Raw genomic sequence first — 26,491 nt, forward strand, 5'->3', positions numbered from 1 at the left:
AGAGCTGTGCAGGATCAGGCCAGGAGTTTACCCAGCCTAGCATTCTGTTCCCACAGTGGCCAACCAGTTGCCCGTGGAAATCCAGAAGCAGTGCTGAGTCCCAGGCATATTCCCCACTAAGTAGCCACTGGGTGCAACTTGAATCTTGGCTAACTCTTCTGTTCAGTCTTCTCTCTGCTCCTTTTCCTGCTGCTGTAGCTCGCCCAGCATCCTCGCAAGGGAGGGAAGAGTCTGGGGTTTTGTAGCTTTCAATTATTGACCAATTTAATGAGGACTTTCCTTTAAGTACACACGAGCGCCTCCAGCTCAGCCAAATTAACAGCTGGGAGTGGGAGCTGCTGCTGCTGTGTCAGCCCCCCCCCCCCCACAAAGAGATCAGAGAGAATGTGTAAGTGGGCCATCTCCCATGAGCCCAAGGAAGGCAGCGAAAGCCAACAGGCTTGTACTTGGATCGTTGCTGCCAACCTGAATCAGGTGTGTGGTTGCCTTCGGGTGTTGTAGCCCCAGGTAATTGGTGGCCAGCTTCTAGCAACAAAAACGGGTAGAGACTCAACTCCTCCTAGAAGCCTTGTTCTCTGATAGATAAATTCTGCCTTCCTAACCTGCACCCTGGTTATCCCATGGCAGCCAGATTCAGAAGGACCCTTTTCCTTAGTCCTTCACATGTTCATTAACGAGTCCATGGACTGACCCCTGAGAGAGAGGCCAAGCTGAAAACCCACAAGGAGAAACAAAAACACTAGGAAACAGAAAATTTCTGTGGAAAGCAGTGGAATTAAGAAATTAAAGGTGGGCCTCATATTATAGGTGGTAGTGAAATGTGGGTCTGAGGTCTGAAAAGCTGAAGATCTGGAGGATTTGAGGACCAGACCAAGTCCCGTGGCAAGTGAATGTAATGAGAAAAGGAGTCCGATGGGTGGAATTTTTAAAAGGACATTTAAAAGGCACAATTATGCTGTAAGCCATCCAGGGACACAAGTAACTGGATGGCATACACATTTAATAGATAGATAGATGATAGATAGATAGATAGATAGATAGATAGATAGATAGATAGATAGAAAGAAAGAAAGAAACAATTCCAACAAGGGAAAAGGGTAGTCATCCACAGAAGGCGCCCATGTGAAGCCAATAACAGGCTCAAGTTAGAGGAAGCCAGATTCCTGCTAGATATCCTGAAAAAATTCTGACTTTTAGAGCAGTACAACAATGGAACCCATGCCTAGGAAGCTTGTGGGCTCTCCCAGATGAGGTGTTCTTGGTGCAGCTGGACAGGCATCTGGGAGGGATGGTTTGACTTGGAGTCCTGCAAGGACTTGGAGAGTGGACACGATGACCTTCCTGGAGCCTTCCAACTCTACTATTCCATGGTTTCATTCTATGCCTTTCTGATATTTGCAGCCACTTCTGGCTAACGGGATGTGTGTGACTGTTGTGCACACCCACAAAAGAAGTGGGAATGGCGGGCTGGGTGCACAACCACTCAACTGACAGTCCCTTGCACAGGCAACTGGATCTCAAGTTCTGCATGTCTCCCCTACAGCCCTTGCTAAAATTTACATCACTCCAAGGCTGTTTGCAGCTCTTTAATCAAAAATCAAAGTGCCGCCTGGGAGTTGCAAACACCACCTAATGTATATTGATGCTCTTTTCTGTCTTTCAGGGTCGCCATGGCAACTGCATCCTCTCAAGTTTTGATACCCGATATCAATTTTAACGATGCCTTTGAAAACTTTGCTTTAGATTTTTCCAGAGAGAAGAAACTGCTGGAGGGGCTGGATTATCTAACAGGTTTGTGCCGATTCTACAAGCCCATCTTTCTCCCCGACACCCCGCCTTGGTCTGCTTCAGTGCCGTAAAGCTCTGTGAGAGAGGATGGGGGAAGCTTGCGGAGGCTCCGTCACAAGCATGCAGCTCTTACGGGAAATGTTTGCTCTTTAAATCCAATTATTTCTTACAGTACATCTTAACTAAAAATTAACATTGTTCAGAGAAATGTGATGTGTTTCCAGGATTTCCATTTAAAATATTATTTCAGGCTCTGCAGCCTGTCTTTGATGAAAATACACACAAGAGTTTTGACATGGCAGCTGAGTTTTAATTAGTCTCTTAACCTGATTATGCTCAGTGTGTGCTGTTGTTACATCTAATATCGAATTTCTCTGTCTTCTTAGGATATGTAACCCCTGCAGCCATCTGCTGCCTTATGCTCAAGGATCACCAAATTGCTCTTGCAAAATTTCCTGATGCGCATAAACTATAGATTAATGCACACTAGTTGGTCTGTAGAAGACCTGTCAGGAAAAGAAATAACTGGCTAAGATATTAACATAGAAACAGAGCGAGTCAGAAGGGTCCTCCCGGGCCATCTAGTCTGACCTCCGGCACCAGCCGGCTCCGCTCATGACATGCCCACCATGTGGACGTCCAGCCTATCCTTGAACACCTGCACCGATGGGGCCTCACCGACCTCTCATGGAAGCCCATCCCACACCCTCGGGGTCCTGTCAGGAAGTGCTTCCTGGCATCCAAACAGAACCTTGGCTCCCTGAGCTTTGCTCCGTTGGGGTGCGTCCTGCCTTCCTTCCTTTTGGGTGGGTTCACATGACAGAACAAATCACAGTGATTTTTTTAACCACTGTCATGTCATCCAAACATGATGTGTTTGTGATATTTCAGTGTGGGTACATTTCAATGATATTGTGATACTTCAATATGGTATGTTTGGTTTTCAGAAAGCATGAACAGAAATAACAATCTGTTCTATGCTTTCTCAGTACCACAATGGCTTGGTGCTTCATCCAAACTGGGTACTGCCATCCATCTAATCCTCGCCCCTCCTCCTCATGCAGGTAAGGGGCTTTCCACAGGTGCATGCCAAGGGGAGCAGCGGGGGGATCAGCCGAGTGGCACGGCCTTCAACTGGGCACTGCTACTCAGCTGGTTCTCACCTCTCCTGCCCAGGTGGCTAAGAGGCTTCCCTCCAGCACATGCCCAGCAGATGTCCCCTCTTTTGCCACGCTTCCCTGCTCTGGTGATCTCCTGGAGAGCCGAAGGCAGAGGTGCCCGGCCACCTCGCTCAGCCTCTCTGCTTCGCTTCCGGGCCTGGCAGCCACGGCAGGCTGTTTGGTTTGTGATCCTGGCTGTCAAAGAGAGGGGCCTCATTTCTCCCCACGGTGTCTCCTGAGATCCCTCCTGGAGAACTAAGAGGAAAGGAAATGGAGGGAGGAAGGAGAGTTCCCACCATGAGCCTGATCATTGGTCAGGCACATCAAGATGGGAAAAAGAAGTGAATGGTGGTAACCACAAAGGGGTGTGTGTTGCGAAGTGTGAACCTAGCCATTGTGTCCTCCTGGGAAGGGCACAAAAGATGCAAGTCAGTGCAATTTTCCCTTGCTGGGTTTGGGGAAGGAGGATCCAGGCAAAGACCTTGGGCCAATCAAAGGCTTTTCACCTAACCTACTTCACAGGGTTGTTGTGAGGATAAAATAAAGGAGGAGGAGGATCATGTAATCTCCTTGGGATCTTTGCAAGAGGACAAAAGGCAGAATATAATTGGGATGTGATGTAGTAACAAGCTTGGTCATCCGCCAGTTAAGGATCTTTAAGTAAATTGGATGTCTAGCTTTTAAGCAGATGGGTCTATCAATTAACTGATTTAAGTAGCGTGTAATTACATAATGCCGCACTGCGTAAAGGTGCTCTTTGACAATTCTGAATGAAGCTGACCTCATACAAGAATTAAAAACTTCCGCTCCAGCAGTCTTTCCAGGGATATTGAGGGGATGCCCCCACTGCTATGGTGGAGGTGCCAGCCAATCAGTGTCCTGGTGCAAGGGGCCAACCAATCAGCACTGTGCACAGCATTTCATGCAGCCTGGCAAAACTGATTTCCCTAAGTTTGGTCCTAAAGAAGACCTTTCTGATCTGTTCATGACTTAGTGGGGTCACTTCCGCAGTGGCTAGACTGCTCAAATAATAGCTCAAATCATAAATAATACTGGCTGCCCCTTTTATCACTTTGGATCTCTTCTGAGTTTCTGTGCTGTGGTTGCTAGCATGGCTACAGGAATTGTGTAAGGAAGTGCCAAAGTGCACAAGGGTCACATTCGGAAAGCTGCTGATGGACTGAGCTGTTGTGTCTCCTCTTGCCCCCACAGCACCCAACCCACCTCTGGTCCGTGAAGAGCTTTGCACTGCCTCCCACGACACGATCACTGTCCACTGGATCTCAGATGATGAGTTCAGCGTCAGCTCTTACGAGCTCCAGTACACCATCTTCACCGGCCAGGCCAACTTCATCAGTGAGTACACACAGTAGAGCACCACCTCTTCGCCCTGCTCCGTGAAGGCTGCCACATTGGCTTTACTCTGCCACCTCCCTGCACAAACAAGCTGAAAAGTTGTGTAGGACTTGGGGCAGTGCTGGATTTGCCCTGTGGAAATTATCGAAGCAAAGAAGATGCATTGATGTGGGAAAGCCCCTTCTCCTTCCCTCACTCCCTGTCCACTGCCATCTTTGCAGGGTGAGCCTAGCCAGTTTGGGATCAGGCAAACGTTGCCATAATGTCATATCAACACACAGCCCATCAGGTTTGTGATAGCATCACCAAGTCAGGTCCAAGTAAGAACGATGCTTCTTGAGAGACTAATTCACTCTGGATGTGTGAGGAATCCAATGTGTTTCATGATTCAGCCCTTTCCTTTGGATTTTGGTTTGTCAGCACTGCACTGGTGCCAACTCACTGGACTGTGAGTCAAGCCAGTCCTCAGGCTCCCTGCTCTAAGACAGGCTGCAATTTGTGTGTTTTTGAAAAGACAAAGAACTAAGAAAATCGATGTGCAAATGTATTGTGCAAATAAGCACCTGGAAAACATGTGCTCCCACAAACTGCATGAGGACCACAGACTTTCAGGTGAAATTTGGATCTGCAAAACACTGTGCTTTGCACAAATGGCAGGACGTGGCACAACATTTTGTAAACAGCACAGTTTACACCAATTACTTAGTGTTTGAAAAAATGCAGAAACTGTCACCTGTTTTAAAAATGGAAGTTCACAGAAAAATCCTGACCTGGCCTCCTTTCAGTCCTCAGCTTGGAAGCAAGCAGGAAGTCCATCAAGCATAAACAAGCCAGATTCCCAGTCTCAGCAAATCCCTCCAGACAAATGCGTTTGCCCTTTTTGCAATCTGCATCCCTTCATTGCAGCAGCTTGCACTGACGGGGAGGTAGGGCCATTCCATCAGCCAAGGTGGCAGACAATTGTCCCCTTTCTTCCTTCTCTTTCCCCTTTTCCTTGTATGCCATGTCTTTTTAGAGTGAAAGCCTGCAGACAGAGACAGTATTCTTTTACTAAGTATTTGTAAATTGCTCTGGGAGCCCTTTTGACTGTGGAGCAGGATAAAAATACTCTGAATAATAAAATACTTCAAATCTTCCCTGCCATCCTCTTGAGCATCAGAACCCTCCAAATCTCCCTTCCCCAGGCTCCGAGCTACAAAGGCAGGCGGGACTCTGCTTGCACCCCTCACCATTCGCTGATCCCCTAGCAAAGCGAGTGCAATGAGTGGGTTTGCAGGACTCTGGGTGCTGGGACACTGGTCTCACAGTTGCCTTGCAGGAACGCAGCGCGAGCCCAGGTGTCTCCCCTGTGTCTGGAGACATTGCAAGGGCAGGTTGGTCCTTTGGGCTGCTTCCCCGGCAGCTTCTTGTCTGAGCATTCCCTCGGTTGAGATTTTCCTGCTAAAAACTCTGAGCTACCCCAGCTCTTCGGGAGACAATTTGAAAATACTGTCATAGAGACTTATTGGCTTATTGTCATAAATAACTGCTTTACCGAGGTGCTTTTGTAGCTTCCTGTAGGTAGGAGCCCGATTGCTTGAGATCATAAAAGTCGCAGCAAATTTACAAGCGAAATCGGCACGCTGAGATTGGGTGAAGCTCGGCAGATGGCCCAGGAGTCAGGGAGCATGGGCTCTTAAAACTTGACCCGTACATGCCATAGCGTCTCTGAGCCATGAAAAATAGAATGGTTCTGTGGTCAACCTGGCTCTTTTGTGCCTGGGGGTGCATTGCCACCTAGCAGCGTCTGCACACGGCCAGGCTCTGGCTCTGGCAATCTGCTTGTGAGCTGGCCCTTAGCAATGCTCGAAAAGAATAGGAAGCCATCCTGGCCAATGGGAAGGGGAGGATTTGTTTTGTGAACTTTAAAGCAGTTCTGTAAAGGCAAGGCTTGCTTATTTCTGGTCCATAATAGCTTGTCTGCAAGGCAACCCGACAGAACACAGAAGGAGTTTAAGCTGCAGGGCAGAGAAATGGAACAGCTACAGGTTAACTTGATGTGATGGAGAGAGGGCAGGAAAGCCAACCTCCCTAGACAGTTGTTTATAAGTAATGAAACACACAGATGACCATGCGAAGAACAACAGTTACAGTAAGCATATCTTGGTGCCAATATTGGTACCATATTTCCTGGATGTCTCAGTGGATGCTTTGTTTAATCTGTCACTGATGGAAATGTTCTGGTGCAAAAATAATCTGGAAGTGTTGGCAGTTCTTTGTGCCTTGCTGGGGTTACAAAGGGAAGGAGATATATGTAATGTTGTCAGACTTGCTGAGCTGAGCTAATAACAGCTGGTCCCTCCTGTTGCTTCCACACCAAGCACTTCCCCAAACATAGCCTTGTAAGCAGAGGCAGATAATCTACTTTCTGTGCTTCATTTGAACATCTTATCTTGTTCTTGGTTTTATTATCTACCTGCTCAGTTCAGTGTGGTGGCTCAGGAGCAGTCAATGTGGTGCCCTCCAGATGCTTTGGATTACAAATCCCATCTGCCCGAGTAGCATGGCAAGTGGTAAGGGACTATAGGAGCTATGATCAACACCCTTGGAGGACACCACATTTCCCACCTCTGCATTAGATTCTCCATGTGTTCAGCCAGTGAAGAAGCATGGGCTGAACCTCTTTCAGCTGCACGGCAACACTTGGTTTCGAAGAAGCTCCTGGCAGTGGTGGTTGGGGCTGGGCAAAAGCAACAGGGCTAAAGGTGAAAGGGGCGGGGCCAAAAATGCCCTAAACTTCAGAATATTGTATCTTAAAGCTCCTGCTGCCAATAACTATGATTTGGGAGAGGCATTTTAGTCTCCTCATATGGGGAAAGAGCTGCACCAAAACGGAAAAGCTACAAATCCATTGGTTGTCAGGAAAAAAGTGAATTGCCATGTGAGGAACCCTAGGGGGGCAGGTTAGGCTCCCAGGCAAGCGGGATTTGGCCCCAGGTTCCTGCACCCCTGCTTGACTCCCTCTGTGCTCTTCCTCCTGCAGGCCTGTACAACTCCATGGACAGCTGGATGATTGTCCCCAACATCAAGCAGAACCACTACACGGTGCACGGGCTGCAGAGTGGCACGCGGTACATCTTCCTGGTCAAGGCGATCAACCAGGCTGGCAGCCGGAACAGTGAACCTGCCAGACTGAAGACAAACAGTGAGTGTCCCCCAGGGCAGGCCTTCCTTCCGAGTCATGAATGGGGAGGGGGAGCCATGATGCGAACCCCCGTGTTCTTTACAGATGTTTGGCATATTTGGGGCTGCCGCCTTAGTGGATTCTCCCTGGAGTGTCTCTCCCTCTTGTGGTTTCTCCACAATGGGGCACATCCAGATAATTCAGAACTTAACTCCAACCTGAATGTGTGGGTGGCATTCTTCTGACAAGGTTTCTGGGCTCGCTCAGCCTGTCCATTCAGGTCCCACCAGCCTAATTTGGCCGACAGAATTGCTGAATCCAACACCACCTGGATGGGAAAGGCTCGGTTGGAGGGTATTGGAAAGCTGTTTGTGAGGAATCAGTGGGGTGCAAATGGTTTGTGAACGATCCTGTTGTTGTGACATTGGATGGATCCTAAGATGAGGATGTGCACAAAACCAACATTTCCTGTCACTGCCTCCACCAAGGAGCCTGTCCCGTCCCCCCCACAACCACAAGCTTTGTTCTGCAACATTTTGGTGAGTCGACCGGACAGGCTGCAGGAGGAAAGTGTGGAGCAGGAAAGTTGTTGTTGTTTATTTACTTATATCCTGCCTTTTTCCTACAAAGGGCTCAAGGCAGCTTACATCATTCTCCTCCTCCATCTTATCCCCACAACAACAACCCTGTGAGGTAGGTTGGGCTGAGTGTCTGTGACTGGCCCAAAGTCACCCAGTGGGCTCCATGGCCGAGCGGGGACTAGAACCCGGATCACCTGAGTCCCAGTCCCACGCTCTTAACCACTGCACCACACTGATTCCTTCTGTGAACTTCCTAACATGAACCAATCTTAACATCTGAGCCATCCGACTTAACACGTTGTCTGAAATGGTGAATGCAGGCAAGTCATGCAGGGAGAACATAAGCAGGGAAGGAAGGAGGCTGCGGTGAGTCACCCTCAAGGCGCACAGAACGGGTGAGTCTCCAGCTCGCTCTCTGGGACAGCCTGGCCCAGTGCTGCTTGGCCTGCAGAACCTGAATTTCCACAAGCCCCGAGAACTTTCCTAATATCCCATAAGCTCTGCCTCCCTCTCTCTGCTTTGATGTTTCAATCTTGTCTGCCGCCTGCACTTGACTGGGTGTTTAAAATGATTTATTGCCTCCTCCGCTCCCCTCTCTCTCTGGGAAGCGCGGCGTGCGTGAAAATGAAAACCAAATTGAATCTTGCCCGTATGTGGGGTGAGTGGCTCAGTTTTGATAAAAGCCAAGGCCCAGACAGTCTCTCTCTTTTCTTTTATTATTATTGCTAAAAAATGTAGGTACTGCTCCAGTATTCGTGCAGCCTCCAAAAAGGGTGCATTGTTAGCTTGACAGATAAGTTGAATGCTAACAAACCACCCTCCTTTGGAGGAGATTTGACTCATATCAGTTGATTGTTAAGGAATGGGGGAACGGGGAGAAAGGGGGCTGGTGGGACTGGCTTGGTGCCCTGTGCTTCAGTGGAGCTATTAGAATGCAGCTAAGTGCTCCCCATCACAGTGAAACTCCATTTGCTAGATTAATCGAGCACCCAATCAAAGACTCTGTTTGGATTCTTTGCTGTGGATCTATCAGCTTTTGGCTTCCTACGCTTGTCAAATACAGAGCAGGGAATTCAGGCAAATGCCTTAGAAATGTAAAGTCCTCTGATTATATTGCTGATTTGTAAGAAAAGTCTGCGAAGAGAAGTGGTGCCTTCTCTCCCCTTCTCCACTTTTCATGCTGGGAAGATTGTCTGATGTTTGAAATGACTGGTACCTCCCAGCTCCAAACCGGGTGGTGGGAGATGAAAGGGGGCATTCGAATAGAGAGTGCTGCTGTGAATAGCAAGTTCAGGGTAACTTGGTGTTCTCCTTAGAACTGCTCAGAGGCTTCTGTGGGAGACACCTGCAGAAGCCATTCCAGAACCCCGAAGGCCATCATACGAGAATACAGTGGGGCCATTCTTAGAATCATAGAATAGTAGGATTGGAAGGGGCCAGAGGGCCATTGGGTCCAACCCCCCGCTCAGCACAGGACTGCAAGTTCAAGCATCTCTCCCAGATGGCTGTCCAGCTGCATCTCGAATGCCTCCAGTGCAGGAGAGCCCACCACCTCCCAGGTCATGGGTTCCATTGCTGTACTGCTCTGACAGTCAGGAAAGTTTCCTGACATCTAGCCAGAATTTGGCTTCCTGTAACACGGGCCTGTTGTTCTGTGTCCTGCAGTCTAGGATGGTCAAGAAGAGATCCTGGCCTTCCTCTTCCTGACAGCCTTTCAAGCACTTGAAGACTGCTATCATATCTCCCCTCAGTCTTCTCTTCTTGAAGCTAAACATGTCCAGTCCTTCCCATCTCTCCTCACAGGGCTTTGCTTCCAGTCTCCTGATCAACCTTGTTGCCCTCCTCTGAACCCTTTCCAGTTTGTCTGCACCTTTCTTCATCTGTGGTGCCCAGAATTGGGCACAGGGCTCCAGATAAGGCCTAACCAGTGCTGAGAAAAAGCTTCAATGGGAGATTTAGGACAGATCTTCATTTAGTGCATAAACTGTAGAACCATGAAACCCTCAGAGTTGGATGGCTTTAAAAGGGAGGGAATTGGACAAATTCAAGGAGGACAAGGCTATGCATGGCACCTACTCCTGATGATATACAGTAATTTTATTAGGACGCCTTTCTATGAGGCACTATGCCTCCATATGCCAGTTGCTGGGAACACAAATGGGAGTTTACTAAGGCATTCAAGTTTGTTTGTTTGTTTGTTTAAGCTCTGGAAATTGTTTGCAAATTGTGGAATCCGAAATCTGCACCTGTATCAACATGGTACAAATTTAGGTCTTTCATGGGGCCTACCTGACTTCCGAAGGCTGACCCACCACTAGGACCTACCTTCTTGCTTCCCCCGCTCACATGTCAGCTGCAGTATAATCACAAATAAGTGGATGTGCTAAAGTTTAGCGGCTAAACAGTATTTGTTGGAATATGTGCATTAGCAAAAGGAGTCAGCTATTCTCTGCATAATATTGTTGGGAAGAACAAGAGCCAGAAGGAAAGAGACTAATAAGACATGACCCCATTTGTATAGCTCATGGGAGCTGAAACATAACAACTGAAAATAATAATTAAACATATGTCTATCTGAAGTGCACAAATCACACAACCCAGCAGAAAACTGTAGTGTCGATTTCAAATTAGAACAAATTGACAATGGCAAATATGTCGGGAATATGGTGGGGAAATGGAAGTGCGAAGGAGATGCTGTATCTAGGTTACAAAATGGACGTGCAACTGTGATAAAATATTAAAAACAGTATGAGCCAATTTATGCAGATTCCAAGATATACACATCCTGTTTGCACAAAAGACATGATTTGTGCCGGTTGCACAAATCCTGGTTCTCAATTATGCAACTGTTTTGCACGCATTTCTGGAATCCCAGAAAAAAAAGGCATGCTTAATTCGCAAGGGCTGGATTGGAAATGCTGTAGAAGTCCTTTGGGCTCACACAGAATGGATTTTCCAGAGATACGCATTCCCGGTTGTGCCACTGAAACTGCTCCGAACTCAAGGAGCCAGGCAGGTTTGGCAACCGCATTCACAAGGCCAGTCTTAGTTGGGGAGACTGCAAGGGCTTCATCGTCTCATTGAGAAGGCATGCTTCTCTCCTTCCCCACAATGCACTGCGATATTTGTGTGGCTGCCATTTTTCCCATTGCTGGCTTGTGTGCAGTCATCTGTCTATGTGAGATGCATGGAAGGTCAGCCTCTTGGCCCTCCATGGCTGCCTAGAAGGCTAGAACCCCGCACCCCGGATGACCATTCCTCTGTGGCTTCCTGGTTTTGCAGCATTCCCCCTTCCACCCATTCTGAACCTAGTGGTCCGTTACTGGCAGTAAAAGCTTTACACTAATATGCTGGTGTTTGTCTGGGCCTGCCTTTTTGCCCCTTCTCTTTGTGTGTCTCCCACTGACTTAGAATCATAGAGTAGTAGAGATGGAAGGGGCCAAAAGGCCATCAGGTCCAACCCCCTGCTGGTGCAGGACACCAGTTTACACCATCCCACTCTGACGGCTGTCAGGCTCCAGACCGGTGGCCTTCAAGAACTGCTCTGAAATTGAATTTGGCCCGTGGACTGCAAGAGGTTCAATATCCCTGGTGGATGGACGGAAAGTATTCCTGTTTCTTTCTTTCTAAAATATTGCCTCCCCCACAGGCAGCTCAGAGCAGCACTTACAATATGGAAAAGTATATAAAAACCAATAAAACATTTCTGGGGGGAGTTTTATTGTGTGAAAGCTACTTCTGAGTTGATGGGCCTGACAGCCCTGCTTGAACACCGGTAGATGACTTCTGCAGTTCTCCTTCTTCTGAGAAATGTAAGATTTGTTCCCCTTTCCCCACCTACGCTGCTTGCCCTCTAGCGCAAGCATACGCTCTCCTGTCATGCATTGTTCAGGCATTTCCTAAACCTTACTAAGAGACTGGAGCTGGTAACGTCACAAAGCTCAAGAGCGCCCTGGAGGGAAAGCTGCCATCCCTGCTTGCTGCAGTCGAGTTGCACGCTAACCAGAACAGGTTCTGAGCAACTCCCGACATGCTGCCCTGATCCCCACAGCGGGTCGGTTAGTGGGAGCACCAGCCCTGCCCTCCAGTTCCGTTCTCTTCTTCCGCTTCATTTTAATCTCACAACAACCCTGTGGGGGAAGTTAGCCTTAGGAGCGCCTGGGGGGTGCATCTCTGGAGGTTTTAAAAAATGAATGCATTCCCACTCTTTTTCGTGAGTCCATGTGCCTGTACCTTGTAGTCACTTTGCCAGTCACCATAAGCAGCGCAGGCTTTACAGCCCGTGCCGTTCGAAGCCAAGGAACACATTTATGTGCGTGCTCCGTTCTCGTGCTGTGGATTGATGCTCCCATAGGACCCCCATATTCTGAATAACATTCCAATACAGGCCGCAAGCCAGAGTGTATTGACCGGCTCCCCAGCAGCAGCCTAGCCATTCTGTTTTGCGTTAACACATTTCTGACTGGCCTTCCAAGGGAGTGTCCCTTAAGATGCCCGGTGGGAACGGTTGTGGCTATAATTCCTTCCCCATTCAGTGGCACAGAGAATCTGTGCCTCACTCACTCAGTGGGTTTTCGCAGCGAGTCAGGAAGCGCATCTGAAACCTCCATCTGACACCCAGCGCAAGGAATTAGATGCAGCACATTTACAACATGTGGGGACTTTGTGCTTTGATGCAGTGTGTTTGTGGGGGTGGAAGACACGGATTGTCGGAAGGAAGGACAGGTTTTTCATTCCCCCTGCCCCTGTCTGTGTGTAGCCCGATGGCTGCATCTCGCCACTTTCGCCCAGCAGGGTCCAAAAAACCTCATTTTCTGCCTGTGATTGGTTTCTGCAGCCCAAGCCACACATGAGAGAAAAGGCTCTTGAAGCTGCGACTTTCCTTCGGCAGTACAAAAATTACTGTGAAGCCACGTGGGCGTGCTTTCCCATGTGGTGTAATGACAGAGTGTCTGTTGTGGGGAGTGGCTGGTCTTGGCTGCAGAAAGGAGGGAGAAGGGCCAGGTCTGAACGATGCGCCAGCAGTCTGCGCAGCTCCGCACCACGATTACATCGGCACTTAAGGGGGCTGATCTCTGCATACATCGTGCCTGAAGAACTCCCATTAATGCTAATAGAGGATTAAGCCTATAAGGAATTCAAACCACTTAGATCTGGTATCTCCTGGTTTGCTGGGTCTGCAGCTCCTGTTCTGCCCCTCCTGGAAACATCACACTGGAGCAACCCCGAAGCAGATGGAAGTGATATTGACCGTAAAACTGGGCCACGCGTCCAGTCAGGGCCCTTCCAGTTAAAGCCTCTGTAGGCTGCTTAGCTGTATTTTAAAGAAACATGTAGACACTTTTAGGCAGGCATCCAGAAAACATCCCCAAAGGCATCTCGGTCATTTTCATGTGTGGTGCACAAAGCTTTTTGCATGTTCAGCGTGAGTTCTGCTCTACAGCCAAATCACATGGGCCCACATTTCTAAGACTGCAGACTGTTTGTATCCCATCTTTTAGAATGAAATCTTCCCAAGGCAACTAATAAAAGTCAATAAAATACATGTATCAAACAACCAAATGTTAAAGCAAGATCAACAAATCGACAGCAGCATTTAAAAACTTATGAAAGGCAACATAAATTCATCAAGCAAATGTCAAATGAGAAAAAATGTTTTTTAAAAAATCCAGTTAAAACCCACTGCTTGTGGGGCGGGGGAGAAGGGGGAGATACAATCTTCCCAGAGGCAGAGTTCCAGAGAGGTGGATGCACCACTGAAAATACCCTATTAATGATCCTCACTGATTTAAGAATGGGCTGGACAACAGAACTTTAAGGGTTGCCTTAAGGCCTGGCCAAGTTAATGTGGGTACTTGTAGTCCTTCATGTTAAACCCAAAATATTTAGGGGTTTAAAGGTGGACTGTCAGTCCATATGGCAAGGAGGGCTTTTCCTTCTGTTTGAGAAGCGTCTCCTTTGCCTTCCCACACAGCAAGTTAACGCTGTCCTACCATCGGGAACGACAACATCCTGCTCAGTTCCTTGGTATTTATATACACAAAGGGCCAACTGTAGTGGAGGAGTCATTTGAGCAGGCGTGGAGTGGAGTGGAGTGGAGCGTTCACCAGCAGGCAAGGATTTTCCAGAGTTGGGAACAGAGCCAAGGTCAAGCATGCAGGATACCAGGCAAGGACAATCAGATGACAAGGACGCCAACCAGCAGAAGTCCCGACATGAGTTAAAGCTTTCTTTTCTTTCTGTTTTCTTCCTTTCCTCCTTTTCTTTAGTTTTGACAGCATTGTTTCATGTTGTGTTTATTACTGAATGATTTAATTGCTGTTATTGTATTATTATATTACTATTTTAACCTTTTGTAAGCCGTCCTGAGGCTTTTTTTTTTTTTTTTTGCAAAGGACGGGATAAAAATGTTTTAAATAAATACATAAATAAGAGCTGGGATACAAACAGCTGGAGCTGGGAACAAGCCAAGTTTTGAGCAAAGTCAAGGTGGCAAATGTGGGCTTATATGTTCTTTAGGAGGGTCCCAACTTTAGGTTGCCTCCCAACTTCCAGAAAGACTCTCAATGCTGATTTTGTTGTGCTTTTCTGCTGCCTGCACCCCAGAGATTGTTTATGAGGCTAGTTGTGCTAGTTGCAAATCGGCTTTCTTGCAATAGTGGCAATGATTGTGTCTTGGAGAAGGAAATAGCAGACAAATGCCTGAGCAGGTAAGTTGCCTCAAGAAAGGTTTCACCGGTGGTTCCCGACTTGGTGCAGTCAATCTGTCTGTGGTCCTTGCAGGCCAGCCCTTCAAGCTGGATCCCAAGATGGCCCACAAGAAGCTCAGGATCTCCAATGATGGACTCCAGATGGAGAAAGATGAGAGCTCTCTGAAGAAGAGCCACACGCCTGAGAGGTTCAGCGGGACGGGGTGCTATGGCGCGGCGGGCAATGTCTTCATCGACAGCGGCTGCCACTACTGGGAGGTGACGGTGGGCGCCTCCACCTGGTAAGCATCTCCCTGCTGGTGCTGCACCTGTGCAGGTGACTGATGGGGCAGAGGGTGGGCGGTCTCTTTGCAGGTGCTGGTCAGCGGGGCTGGGCGGGCGGGTGGGCGGGCAAACGGCACTTGCAGGGTGGTAGGATAGCCCTTGTCGGACACCTGCTCCTCACTCCGGGGGGGTGACATGCAGCCCTCCAGGTGCTTCGGCCTCTGACTCCCACCAGCCCAGCCGGCACAGCCAGTAGCAAGGGATGATAGGGCTTGGAGCACCTTCCCTTCAGGATGGGTGTTGAGCTTCTTTCAGCCCAATGGGTGAATTATGTCCTAGTGATGGACAGAGCTGAAGGCGTGGGACCAAAGGCATGGAGCTCGGTCCAAATGCCAGGATACCGTTGCTTAAAGCTCTCCCTGCCAGTGACTCAGCCTTAGAAGGAGCATTCCAACAATCTGCAGTGAGGAACAAAAGAAACACCCACCAATTCAGGTTGGAGGAGAGGGTATGGAGTCCAAGGAAGAGGGCGTGGGTGCCTGAGGAACCTGATAGGGCTGGGGTTTGCCTCTGGGCTTAAGGATCAGCACCCCTGATATTTCCTTATGCCCGGTCCTCAACCACAAAATCCAAAGACTGCTGTTTAAAAGAGTCCTGGTGATGTACGAAACCTGAGCAAAGCAAAGAGTTTAATATCACAAGAACACAAGCAGTCCATCTTTCTTCTTCCACTTAGCAGTCACCCAGACATTCCTGAGAAAGCCTCTGGTATTTAGAAGTACACTGTCCCTGAACATGGAGGCTCTGTTTTAGCTTTTGTGACTAATAGCTGCTGTGTGTGGTTGATATTTAAGCGTAGCAGCTGCCAGTCACCAGAAGTACAGTGTTTGTGGCTAACATACTGTCCCACAGCAATGAAAGCGACAGGGCTCCTTAGCCAAGCAGCTTCATATTGGATCCCGAAAGGATCGAATGTATGTATTTGACTAGACTGACCATTTAGGAAAAGCGCTATATAAAGTATGATTGCCACTGATGCCGAAGGGAATGTAGTCTCCAGGCTTAACGCCAGGAGTAGATTGCAGCTTCCTGTGCTGAGCCTACAAAGGTTGTCCTCTTGTCATCAAGCCTCCTTGGCAACTCCTGGATGGGTTTCTGCCAGCACAGCATCGTAGGATAGCATGTCCCATGGCTAGTGCAGAAGCTGTATCGATTTCATTAGCGAGTAGTTTTGCAAGGAGCTGTTCTTACTTTGAAAACACGCACGTTTCTCTGAAAGCTGCCCGTGCACAGTCTCTGTCGCTGAAGGGCTTCATTTAAAAATACGTGTTGGCAGCAGTAACCGTGCCGGCTGTATGCACCCCTCCGAGGTACGTGCAAGAGACGCAGGGCTCGTTCTGTGCTGCAGGGAGGGAGGGTGCAGATAATTGAGCTGGGGTACGGCTGCAATTCAAAGCCAGCCTCCGGCGTGTGTCACACAGAAATGCATTGATCAAAGGCACAGTGTGGACCTGCCATTTCCAGCAGTGGAAACATCGCCAGCGTCTGTGCAGTTCCCTAGCTGCTCTTCTCCAAGCTGGTATCTACGTGTCTTTTGCTTACCCCCACAAAGGACAGGATTCAGTTTGCAGGGGGGCAGGGGGCAAGGCCTGTCTTGGAGCTCCTGAGAACCACCTCTGAGGCTTGTGCGAGCCCCCCCCCCCCCCGGCTCCTGCTGGTGCTGAGCCTTGGCCAAGAGGTTGAGAACAGGATGCGGGATCAGATCGTTTTGATTCATGGCCTGCCCAAAGGTTCCCAGAGGGTAATTGCAAGCTTCAAATACAAAACATTTAGGAATGTGGATGCCCGTTGCCCATGCTAATCCTTCTCTTTTCACCATCATCATGTCCTCTTATTTAAGGAAAGGTCATAGTGATTCATTTTTATTTATTCCATTTCATTTCTGTAGTGCCCAAGGACCGAAACTCTCTGGGCTGCTTACAACTATTCCTAAAATGTTTTAGAACACTTACATGCTGCTTCCCATTTAAAACACCCCGAAGCAGCAGATGCCATGTTACAAGCCAGGGCCTCATTAAAGGCACAACAGCATTTAGATGACCTAATAGCTGGGAAAAACAGGGGCAGACAAGCCCGCCTTTGGTAAGCATTGAAAACACATGATTGCCTCTGATTGTATCCGGAGGAGGACACCCCAGAGTGCGGGAGACACTCCATTTTTATTTTACACCTTTTCTGTTTATTTATTGTCTGTTCGATTATGTTGTAAGCCATCCTGAGATGCTGTTAAGGACGGGGTAGAAATGCTGTAAATAAAAATAAATAAAATGAATAAAAGAACTTCACATCCTCTGCAGGGCTGTGACACCTGAGGTCCACAGACCAAATCTAGCCTGCCAAGGTCTCCCAGGTGGCCCTGCCCTGTTCCTCTGGCCCCGTTCCCTTTTCCACCAGCCTCCCATTATTCCCTAGTGGTTCCCTAGCTCTTGTGCAGCTTCTTCCCTGTACTAATAGGTCGAAATGCCTCTCAAAAGGCCTAGTTACTAACAGGAATCGCTTGATGCTTCCGTGTGCTGGCATATTTGGGAGGTGGGGTTGAGTCTTTTGTCTTCAGCTCAATCCATCACTAGAATGTTCTCCCCTAGAATTTCTTCCAGACAAATTTTGGCCGTCAGGCTGAAAGACGTTCCCCATCCCTACCGTTGCCTCTTAAGTCCATCATATCCAGCAATGCCTGGCTTGTACCTCTGCAGGGATGGAGTGAGGAAATTGCACTGCGGAAATGAATTTCAAGTCCTCCCTGCCTGTGAGATCTAGCCCAAGTTAGGGAGGGCTGAGCTCAAACTGCTTTGATGTTCGCATTTTGTTCATGCAGAAGGAGGTTTGCATGTGATGGGGGAATGACTGAACAGTTGATCCTGTCCATGCATTGGCGTAGCGGATGAAAGTCTCTTGTCACTTGATTTTCTAAACGCACATCTCAGTGTTTAGTTAAAGGTTCTGGCCGGTTTCGAGAGGACACGATTCTGAGGGTGGCTCTTGGTGCTTCCTTGACATCCGGGAGAAATGAAGAGGTCACTCTGTCTGTCCGTCTGTCTGAGCGTGGAAGCAGAAGGGCTGCATTTGCAGGGTCTAAGGAAACCTGTAGAAAGAGCTGTGCTGCACCTCGCAGGCTAGTCTGCAAGACGTACTGGATTTTTCCAAGAAGCCTGCTTTAGCGGCTGCACAGAGTGGGGAGAGAATAAGTAGGAGTTCTGCTCTTGGGCTCAGTCACTGTGGGAGAGGACTAAGCAGAGCAAAGCAAGTCCTGTAGGTGAAGGATGCTCCATGGGACCTGCCTGGTGAAAGGCGAGGACGCACTCCATCGTTTTCCCATTGTCTGCGCTTGATGCAGCATGAAATTAGGAAACTGGCTTAGTTGCTTTAGCAGAGAAGGGAGAGCATGGGCCAGTTCCCACCATGTATGTGCACGTGTGTGTGTGTGTGTGTGTGGATTTCACTTGCTTGCTTGATTAATAACCCGCCTTTCCACAGGTTCTCAGGAGGCTTCCAACAAGTCAAACTTACTACAGAACAAATAAAAACAAAGCATTAACCCAAGAGCATTGCAGCCATCACAGCACAAGTGCCATAAAAATAGCCAGTAGAATCAAAACAGACCTGAGCAGGGTGGAGGCAAGGTGTGCAGGGTTGAGAAACCTGGGGTTCAGAGCAGTCTTCGCCGGTCACCAAAATGGCATCGAGACAGGGCTGGGTGAGCCTCTCCAGGTAAAGCATGTCCCCACCAAGCAAGCCCCTTCCTCTGTTTCACATGCCGCATTTCAAAAGGGCGGGATGCCCACCCAACAGTGACTTAGTTCAGGATGTTTTTATCCCTTCCTCCATGGAAGGGAGGAAGGTGGCACTCATTATTTATTTATTTGGAGTTTTTATACGCCGTCCCATCACTTAACGCCTCGGGACGGCTTGCATAACCTCCCCCTTCCCCCTTTTCATATCTACACAACAACTCCCTGGGGTACAGTTAGGCTGAAAGAGAGAAAGACTGACCCACGGTAACTCATTGAGACTCATGGCTCCAGAATACAGAATATGAATCCAGAATACAGACCTCCCTGGTTGGCATCCAGTATCTGGCCACTGTGCCACCCTCACTGAGTCAGAGCAGGTACTCATTCCAGTTCTTGTCACTTGCTCCAGCTGGTCTCCTTAACGCACGTCTTGGTCCCCCCCCCCCCGCAACCTCCCCAGGTACGCCATCGGCATCGCCTACAAATCAGCCCCGAAGAATGAGTGGATCGGCAAGAACTCCTCTTCCTGGGTCTTTTCCCGCTGTAACAATAACTTTGTTGTGCGGCACAACAACAAGGAGATGCTCGTGGACGTTCACCCACAGATGAAGCGCCTGGGTGTTCTCCTGGACTACGACAACAATGTCTTCTCCTTCTATGACCCGGCCAACTCCCTCCACCTCCATACCTTCGAGATCGCCTTCATCTTGCCTGTCTGCCCCACCTTCACCATTTGGAACAAATCTTTAATGGTTGTCTCGGGTCTGCCTGCCCCAGACTTTATAGACTACCCTGAGCAGCAGGAATGTAACTGCCGGCCACAGGAATCCCCGTACGTTTCAGGGATGAAGACCTGCCATTGAGGAGTCAGGAAGCCCTATTCCCCTTCCAGCCAGGCCTCAGGAACTTCTGCGCAACAAGGCTGGGAGGTGGCCCCGTGTCTCCTCATCTGGCCGACTTCTGGGTCCTGATGGGACTTCCCCAGTTGGAGGGGGAGCGTGTGCTCATGGGGCAGGGGTGACGGACTAAGCTTCATTTTACGTTATTTTATTATTTTTTGCTAGCACTACTGAATTTTCTCCAATGGAGTTGGCATGTCATGCTCATTTCTGGGTAGGGAAAGGGTGTGGTGACAGAGAGTGGGGAGGGTTGGTTTTTCTCAGCTGCCAGGAAGTTGAAGAATTAGTTTTCTACTGTATGAAAAGGGGTGCGAGGGGAGAAAATTCTTGGGGTACTTTGCAGTTCACCAAACCACCATTTTGAGAGAGAGCCCGTCAGGACTGGAAGCCTGTAAAACGGAGGCCTGCCCTGCATCCTGCAGTCATGGGTGACAGGTGCGCAAAGGGAGGGTTCATTTTACCTTGGCGCAGATGTTGCTTCTGTACATTTAGGCCAGGTGTGGAGCAGAGCTGGAGCTAGAGCAGGGCCCACAGAGTCCCGGACCCAAATCTCTTCCCTAGGAGCCCAGCTTTATTACACAGAGTCAGAGGATCTGTGGATGCCAGTGGAAGATTCCTTTCTTACTTCAGTTGCCATGCAGGGAAGGATTAATAGGCTGGACCCCCCCCCCCCGCCCCCCACATTGCATCCTCTAGCATGACAATTAAAAAAAAATCTGTTGGTTCTAGTGGAAGGTTTTTTCCTAAGGTTCAGTGCATGGGATGGAGATAATTTTCCTCTAACAAGAAAAGAAAAAGCTGTCCCACCCTCTGCAAACTAATTGTAGTTGGAGAGGAGCTACTGGTTTGCAATAACCTGGGGCAGGGTACAGAGTAACTGAATAGTACCTTGGATGAGAAATTAATTGGCTGGTTTTGCCTCTTGGAAATTGTAAATAAATTCTAGTAATTATTGCTAAATAGGAATATATTGGTATAAATGAGCACATGAAAATGTGATGTGCATCTGTGACCTATGGGTGCAGGACCTGAGTGTTTAACTGCCTAGCAATGCCCCTGCAAGGGCGGAGGGGGGGGAGGCAGGAGCACACCTGATAGCTCTTCCTCCAGCATTGCCCCCCCTCCTGCTGTCTCCCTGAGTGTCCACATTACCTGGCGAAAGGGGGCTGATAAGGGGGCCGGGCCCCTCCAGAAAATTAGAGGCCTGGCCATCAGGTGCAGCTCTGCTCCCACAAACTCTAAATGCACGGAGACAACATCCTCAGAGAGCACTTTGATAAATGCAGTGCCTACATACTGGAACGCCTTGGCCAATCACAGCTTGCATGCCTGCATGTTTACAGGCAGGGGAAAATTACCTGTGGCTGTGAGGGGTGCAAACTGATTTTATTTCCTGCTCAGAAGTGCCTTCCATGCAGGGACTTTGTAAACATGGGAAGCAGCCCAAAGTAGCATGAGGGATGTGCTCGGAGATGGGCGAAGCAGCCGCCATTTGGAAGGTTACAATTACTGTGCCGTATCTGCCTTTGGAGAGATGAAGGTATTGGGCCCCTGCCCCTTGACCACAGAGGCTGCAGATTCCAAATGCATTTTCCTATCCGGGTTGGGTTTGACAGACAATTTTTTTGTCCTTAATAACAAAATGTCTGACCAGCAGCTGGGATTGCCTCAAGCAATGAGAGGCCCTCTAGTGCTCCCGGCTTCTTTTCCCTGGAATGCCTCTGGATGACGGGGAATTTGGAGACATTCTTCGGAAACAAAGGTAGCAGGTGGTTGCTGGCTGTACTGTACTGCCTTCTGTACTGTATCCATGTTGTGATGGTGCCCAGGAGAATTCTGCAGTTTCTGATGTGCCCACCAGACCAAAAAGGTAGCCTCCTTCTGAGTTCCTCAGACTTGGCATCCCAAGTAGTAAGAGGCCGAAAGCAAGCCTGGGTCTCACCAGCAACTTGGCAAGGCCATTTGATTTGAGGTCGGCCTTCTGCCCGGAACCCGGAACATTGGAGTTCCTTGGAACAGGGCAATTCAGTGGCTCCTGCCTGGGTTGAGGGCCATGCATTCATATCCTAGCTGGCCTTCACACTCTAAAGGGTGGCCTAGATGGATGGTGGAGCTGGGAAGCATCTAGAATAGCTCTCCCCACCATGGGGCCCTCCCCGTGTGTGGGGGAGAATCCCACTGGCTGTTCTGGCTGGAGGTGATGGAAGATGTGATCTCAACACATTTGTGTGTTGGCCGTGGTGGCCAACACCGTTGCAGCAGATGAAGCAGTGTCCTGAGAAGAGGGGGACTTGGAAGGGAGAGGTCAGCCAGTGGGTAGAGCGAGCCACAGTGCACAGGCAAGGCCGGAGTGGCAAGGCATCTTTCTTGGCTCAGTGTCGCACATGGTCTGTAGCCTCCTCTGTGCTTTCTTTCCCTGGGTGGTGATGGGGAACTCGGTGGCAGTCGCGGTAACACAAAATAGATTCCAGGCATGGGGTGTCCCGGTTGGCATCATGATTGGCTGTAGGCCGTGCCAAGACATGGAGGGGAAGCACAGGGCAGAAGTCAGGGGTTGGCCCAGCCACATGCCACTGGCGTTGGGATTTGCCACGGGATGCCATTGCTACTGGGAGGCATTGCTGTGCCCAGCTTTCGGGGTTCTGAGTCTACTGGCCGGCTCCTGTAGGTATTTCTCTGCAGCAACACCCACATTTCTTGCTTGCTGCCAAAAGCAACAGCACACTCTTCTTTCCCTTAAGTAGAACGACATTGATATGGAAAGGCTCCAAGATGGAGAAGCCTATCAGTGGTTCTAGCCACGATAGCAGCTGCCATACTCTGATAGTAACAGACACAGTATACCTGTGTATGCCTCCACCAGTAGCTGGAGGACATGAGCAGGAAGGAGATATGGTATTTTTGTCCAACTTGTGAGCTTCCCAGTATATCACAGCGTAGCGACTTCAGCTAGGGCTGCCTTTCTGAGAGGCATGTGGGTGAGAAGGGTCAGGACAGAGCGCCTTTGGTTTGTTCACTCTGGCGCAGAAGTCTAGGAATGCTGAAGCAGAGGGACTTTTCTATGTCCTGCATTTTGGTGTATTTGCAGTTTTCCACAGCAGCTGATATTCTGGTCTAAACTGTTGAGAATCTCCACTCGCACTGAAAAAGGAGGGGCGATGCTACTAGCCTTATCAATGGTTGGAGAACATAGAGATGTGAAGTCTTCAGAAAGTGTTAAGTTTAAAAGGAACATCTCCGCCTTTCATGGCTGAACTTTATCTACCACCTTCCCACCAGGTGGCTATTTATCCTCTGCTGATCCTCTCATCCCCACATATCTTCTGGCCCCACACTCTGCTTTTTGCAGAATTAACCTGTCCTTCTTCAAAATCTCCGGTGCTCAAATTGCTAATGAAAATGTACAAGCTGGGAGGTTACTCAACATAGGGCAATTCTTTATAAAAAATATATATTTGCATAATGGACTCTTGACTCCAGAAAGTGGAGCTGCTTGATGCAGAGTTGTGGGGAGGTAGGAAGTGGAGCATTTGATCTGAATTAAAATCGTCGTGTGGATGCATTCCACCTTGCTTACCCCACCTCACACATGTTCATTCCCTTGAAATTCTCTCAAATTCTTTAAGGAACTTGGTCAGTGTCCCAATTTGCATGATGCTGCTGCTAAGCAGGCAGGTCCCCCCATCTTAAGTGGCCTTTTCTTCTTCCACTTTGCTTTGATTGCCTTCCGGGGCCATTGGATGCCTCTTTCTGTGCCAGGCAGGGTCAGCAATAGTCCTGCTGTAGCGTCTGGATCCCCGTTTCCTTGCTTCTCCTCTCTTCTTTGATAGCTCTCGTGGCTCACCCTTTGAGGCAGAAGGAAGAGCAAGCTCTGTTTGCAGAGGCCCTGCATGTTTGTGTTTAGGGTCAAGGCTGGCGGTAGTGGCAATTCGCGTCATGGCTGGGACTCTGGCGGCTGCAGCAAGAACGCCTCCAATTGCCTGATCCGACAGGCAAGGGGGAATGTCCACGTTCCTCTGTGTCTCATCTGGGCCACTTCCCCATGAATTCAGTCTTAACGCCACTCCATCCTGAATGAAATGATGAAAACAGCAACATCCATGCAGGCAAAATGCATATTTATTTCCATAGCCAATTTTCCCCAGTGTATGGGGGTTTTTCACATGTCTTCCCCTAAGGCACACGTTAAATGCTGAACCAACAAAATTCTCCGGCATCCTTGGTTTCCATCCACCCACGCCAAATCTGGGAGCTATGCAGTTCTTTTCAGGTTTGCAGGCAATTTTCTTGCTTCCCCAAAGGCGTTTTATCAAGCCCCTGTGAATGGCTGGTTGATTCTTTTTGCCTCTCTCTTGTCTTTTTGCTCCTTCCAGTTACTGGTGCGGCATTTGCTAGCTTCCATGTTTCCTCTACACATTGCACTGGTATAGTACCATCAAGGTGCATAAAAGATGGAAACCCCAGGTTCTTTCCACCCCTGTCCCCAAGGGATGACATTTCATGGACTTACGCTGATTAAAGTGGCACTGAATAAAGTCACCCCTATGGCAACAGAAGGTAAGAGGCAATGGCTGGTGATTTTTATGGCTGTGGTCCAGCTAGTGGAAAAGCTCTATTTTCTTTGCCTTTGGTGGCGACAGTACAAGCCACACCTGTGTTCTCTGCTGCAAATTTGATGGAGGAAATGGCCTGCGTGTGCTCTGTGTTGGCACTCCCCCCTGTTCTGCCAACATCCTCATTTTTGGCTAGTATCTTCTGCTGCTATGTAGTCTTTGAACCTCTCTTTCCCTGCCAGCCTGTCTGCACAATCTCTGATCTACATGAGAAACCGTTTTCCCCATAGGAATGCTTCAAGTCTTCTAACAGGTAGTGAGTGCCCCCTTGATGCGGAAAGATCAGTTTGAAACACCCCATGGCCTGGACCTTGTGTTGTTGACATGCCATATCGCGTTTCCGTGTACCAAAGAAATTTATGCATAATGGTGTCATGATGGGGAGATGACTCAGCCTGTGGATGAGCAGAGGACCACCCCATCTGGGTGGAAGCCCTTTAGTGTTAACTGTGACATTTCAGCCTTCTCGGCCAATGCATTCTCTGTAAGGTGGCCACACTTCCTGCGCCCGCTCTAGTGTAGTGGGTTTAAAGAGGTGAAAGTGTTGGGGACCCTCAGCAGAAGTCCTTGTGGAGGTACCTTTCCCTCTGATGACATCCATTAGCTCTCATGACTTCGAGTGCCACGTTGGGCTATTTGTATCATATTAGCTGCATTGAATCTGATTTTGGGGATGTAGTGAAATTTTGGTTACCGTGAAACCTGTCAGACTTTCTTTTCTTATGTAACATAATCGGGATTTTACAACTTATTTGTTAATGTGTATATATAAATATAAATATATATATATATATATATATACATAAAATATAATATATATGTATACATTGCAGAAGTGTCTGTGTGCAGTACAACATCTGACAGCAGGTCGAGCTGCATGCTTCCATTTCTGGGAGAAAATTCCCCTGTGATGGCAAAGGTCACACCCAACTTCAGACTTTGCTAAATGTATGACATCACCCCCACCCCACCCCACCGCCACCGCCACCCCCACTTACCCATTAGGCCTGCAGTGCTTTCTTCAGCCACAAGATGGCAACACTTCCTTCATTCTGCCCCGCCTCCATTTGGACTGGATCAAAGGGGTAAAAGGGGAGGGATTGTTGCTAAGTGATGAAGGATTAGGGACCTCCAGTGCCTAAGCCGCTCAGATGAACAGGGGTAAGGAGGCTTCCTATGGATTTGGGGACCTCAGATGCTCAGTACATGTAAGAGGAGCCACATGGGTTAGCTGCTTGTCCACTGTCCAACTCACTGATGCACCCAACAGCCACACACTCATGGAGAAACTCTTGCATGTTCCTTCTGACGTGCAGCATGGGCATGACCGCCAAGCACAGCAGGAGTGAAGCTAGCCCACTGGACCCCATGGCCCCACACATGTTCTTTCAGTGTGTGTGAGAGAGGATTGTCTACCTTGGCCTCCCAGCTGTTACACTCGAGCCTGGCGTCTGTGCATAATTGTGCACAACCTAGGAAGAGCCCTCCTGGGTCGGTCAACAGCAGGGGGGTGGACCCAACATCGTCTCGGCCCCTTCCAACTCTACTACTCTAGGATTCTATGATTCCATGAGTCATGCATCCCTGGCACAGAAGTCTTCCCTCCACACTGACTTGGCAAGTACGGGACTCGCAGCCATGCTTGGAGGTAGGGAAACTGGATGGCACATTGCCCAGCACCCAGCCCAACCCTGCCCTCTCTTCCAATATTACGGGACAGGATTCCTAGACCAGCCGGGCACTGCTCGGCCACGCCATTGATGCAAAGAGCTCCCCTTCTCCAGAACGAGAAGCCAGCTGGTGGGGAGGAGGGTGTGTGTGGCAGCCCTGGCTGCCTGGGGAATCCAAAATCCTCTGCTGGGGTTTAAGCCTAGTTGAACATAAGTTTGTAAAATATTTATAACAGCGGAGAGCATATGGCAGAAAGTGACAGTGTAAAATTAAACATTTCTTTCTTCATTCCTTTGCTCAGGGCTTTCTCCCATGAAACATTCATATCTCAAGATGGGATGAAGCATTGCAGGGTGGCAACTGCTCTTATGGAGAATGAATCCACAGCCCTTTGGAAGGCTGCTTTGTGAGACTATGCTCAGCATGGGGTGGGGGCTGCTTTTGTGCTCTGACGGACCCAAGCCACTCATGGTGATGCTAAAGCAGGAGGAATGG

The 26,491-nt window shown here is 49.0% G+C and overlaps 1 protein-coding gene across 2 annotated transcripts in view; it reads left to right on the forward strand.

Moving 5' to 3' along the window:
* Positions 1-19,904, forward strand: part of LOC123022105 (probable E3 ubiquitin-protein ligase MID2) — a 155,632-nt gene extending 135,728 nt beyond the window's left edge. Inside the window, exons 5-9 of one of the 2 annotated variants that reach the window (XM_044427527.1) lie at positions 1,664-1,791; positions 4,161-4,304; positions 7,327-7,488; positions 14,832-15,039; positions 19,274-19,904. In XM_044427527.1, the coding sequence (XP_044283462.1) occupies positions 1,664-1,791; positions 4,161-4,304; positions 7,327-7,488; positions 14,832-15,039; positions 19,274-19,676 (1,045 nt within the window). In that variant the 3' untranslated portion in view covers positions 19,677-19,904. Of the gene's footprint in view, positions 1-1,663; positions 1,792-4,160; positions 4,305-7,326; positions 7,489-14,831; positions 15,044-19,273 lie in introns of those variants that run through there. The other variant, XM_044427526.1, reaches the window with a different exon arrangement.
* The last annotated feature ends 6,587 nt before the right edge of the window (positions 19,905-26,491 follow it).

Source organism: Varanus komodoensis, unplaced genomic scaffold (genome assembly GCF_004798865.1).
Source record: "Varanus komodoensis strain SLA01 unplaced genomic scaffold, ASM479886v1 scaffold18_3, whole genome shotgun sequence".
Classification (NCBI taxonomy): Eukaryota; Metazoa; Chordata; class Lepidosauria; order Squamata; family Varanidae; genus Varanus; species Varanus komodoensis.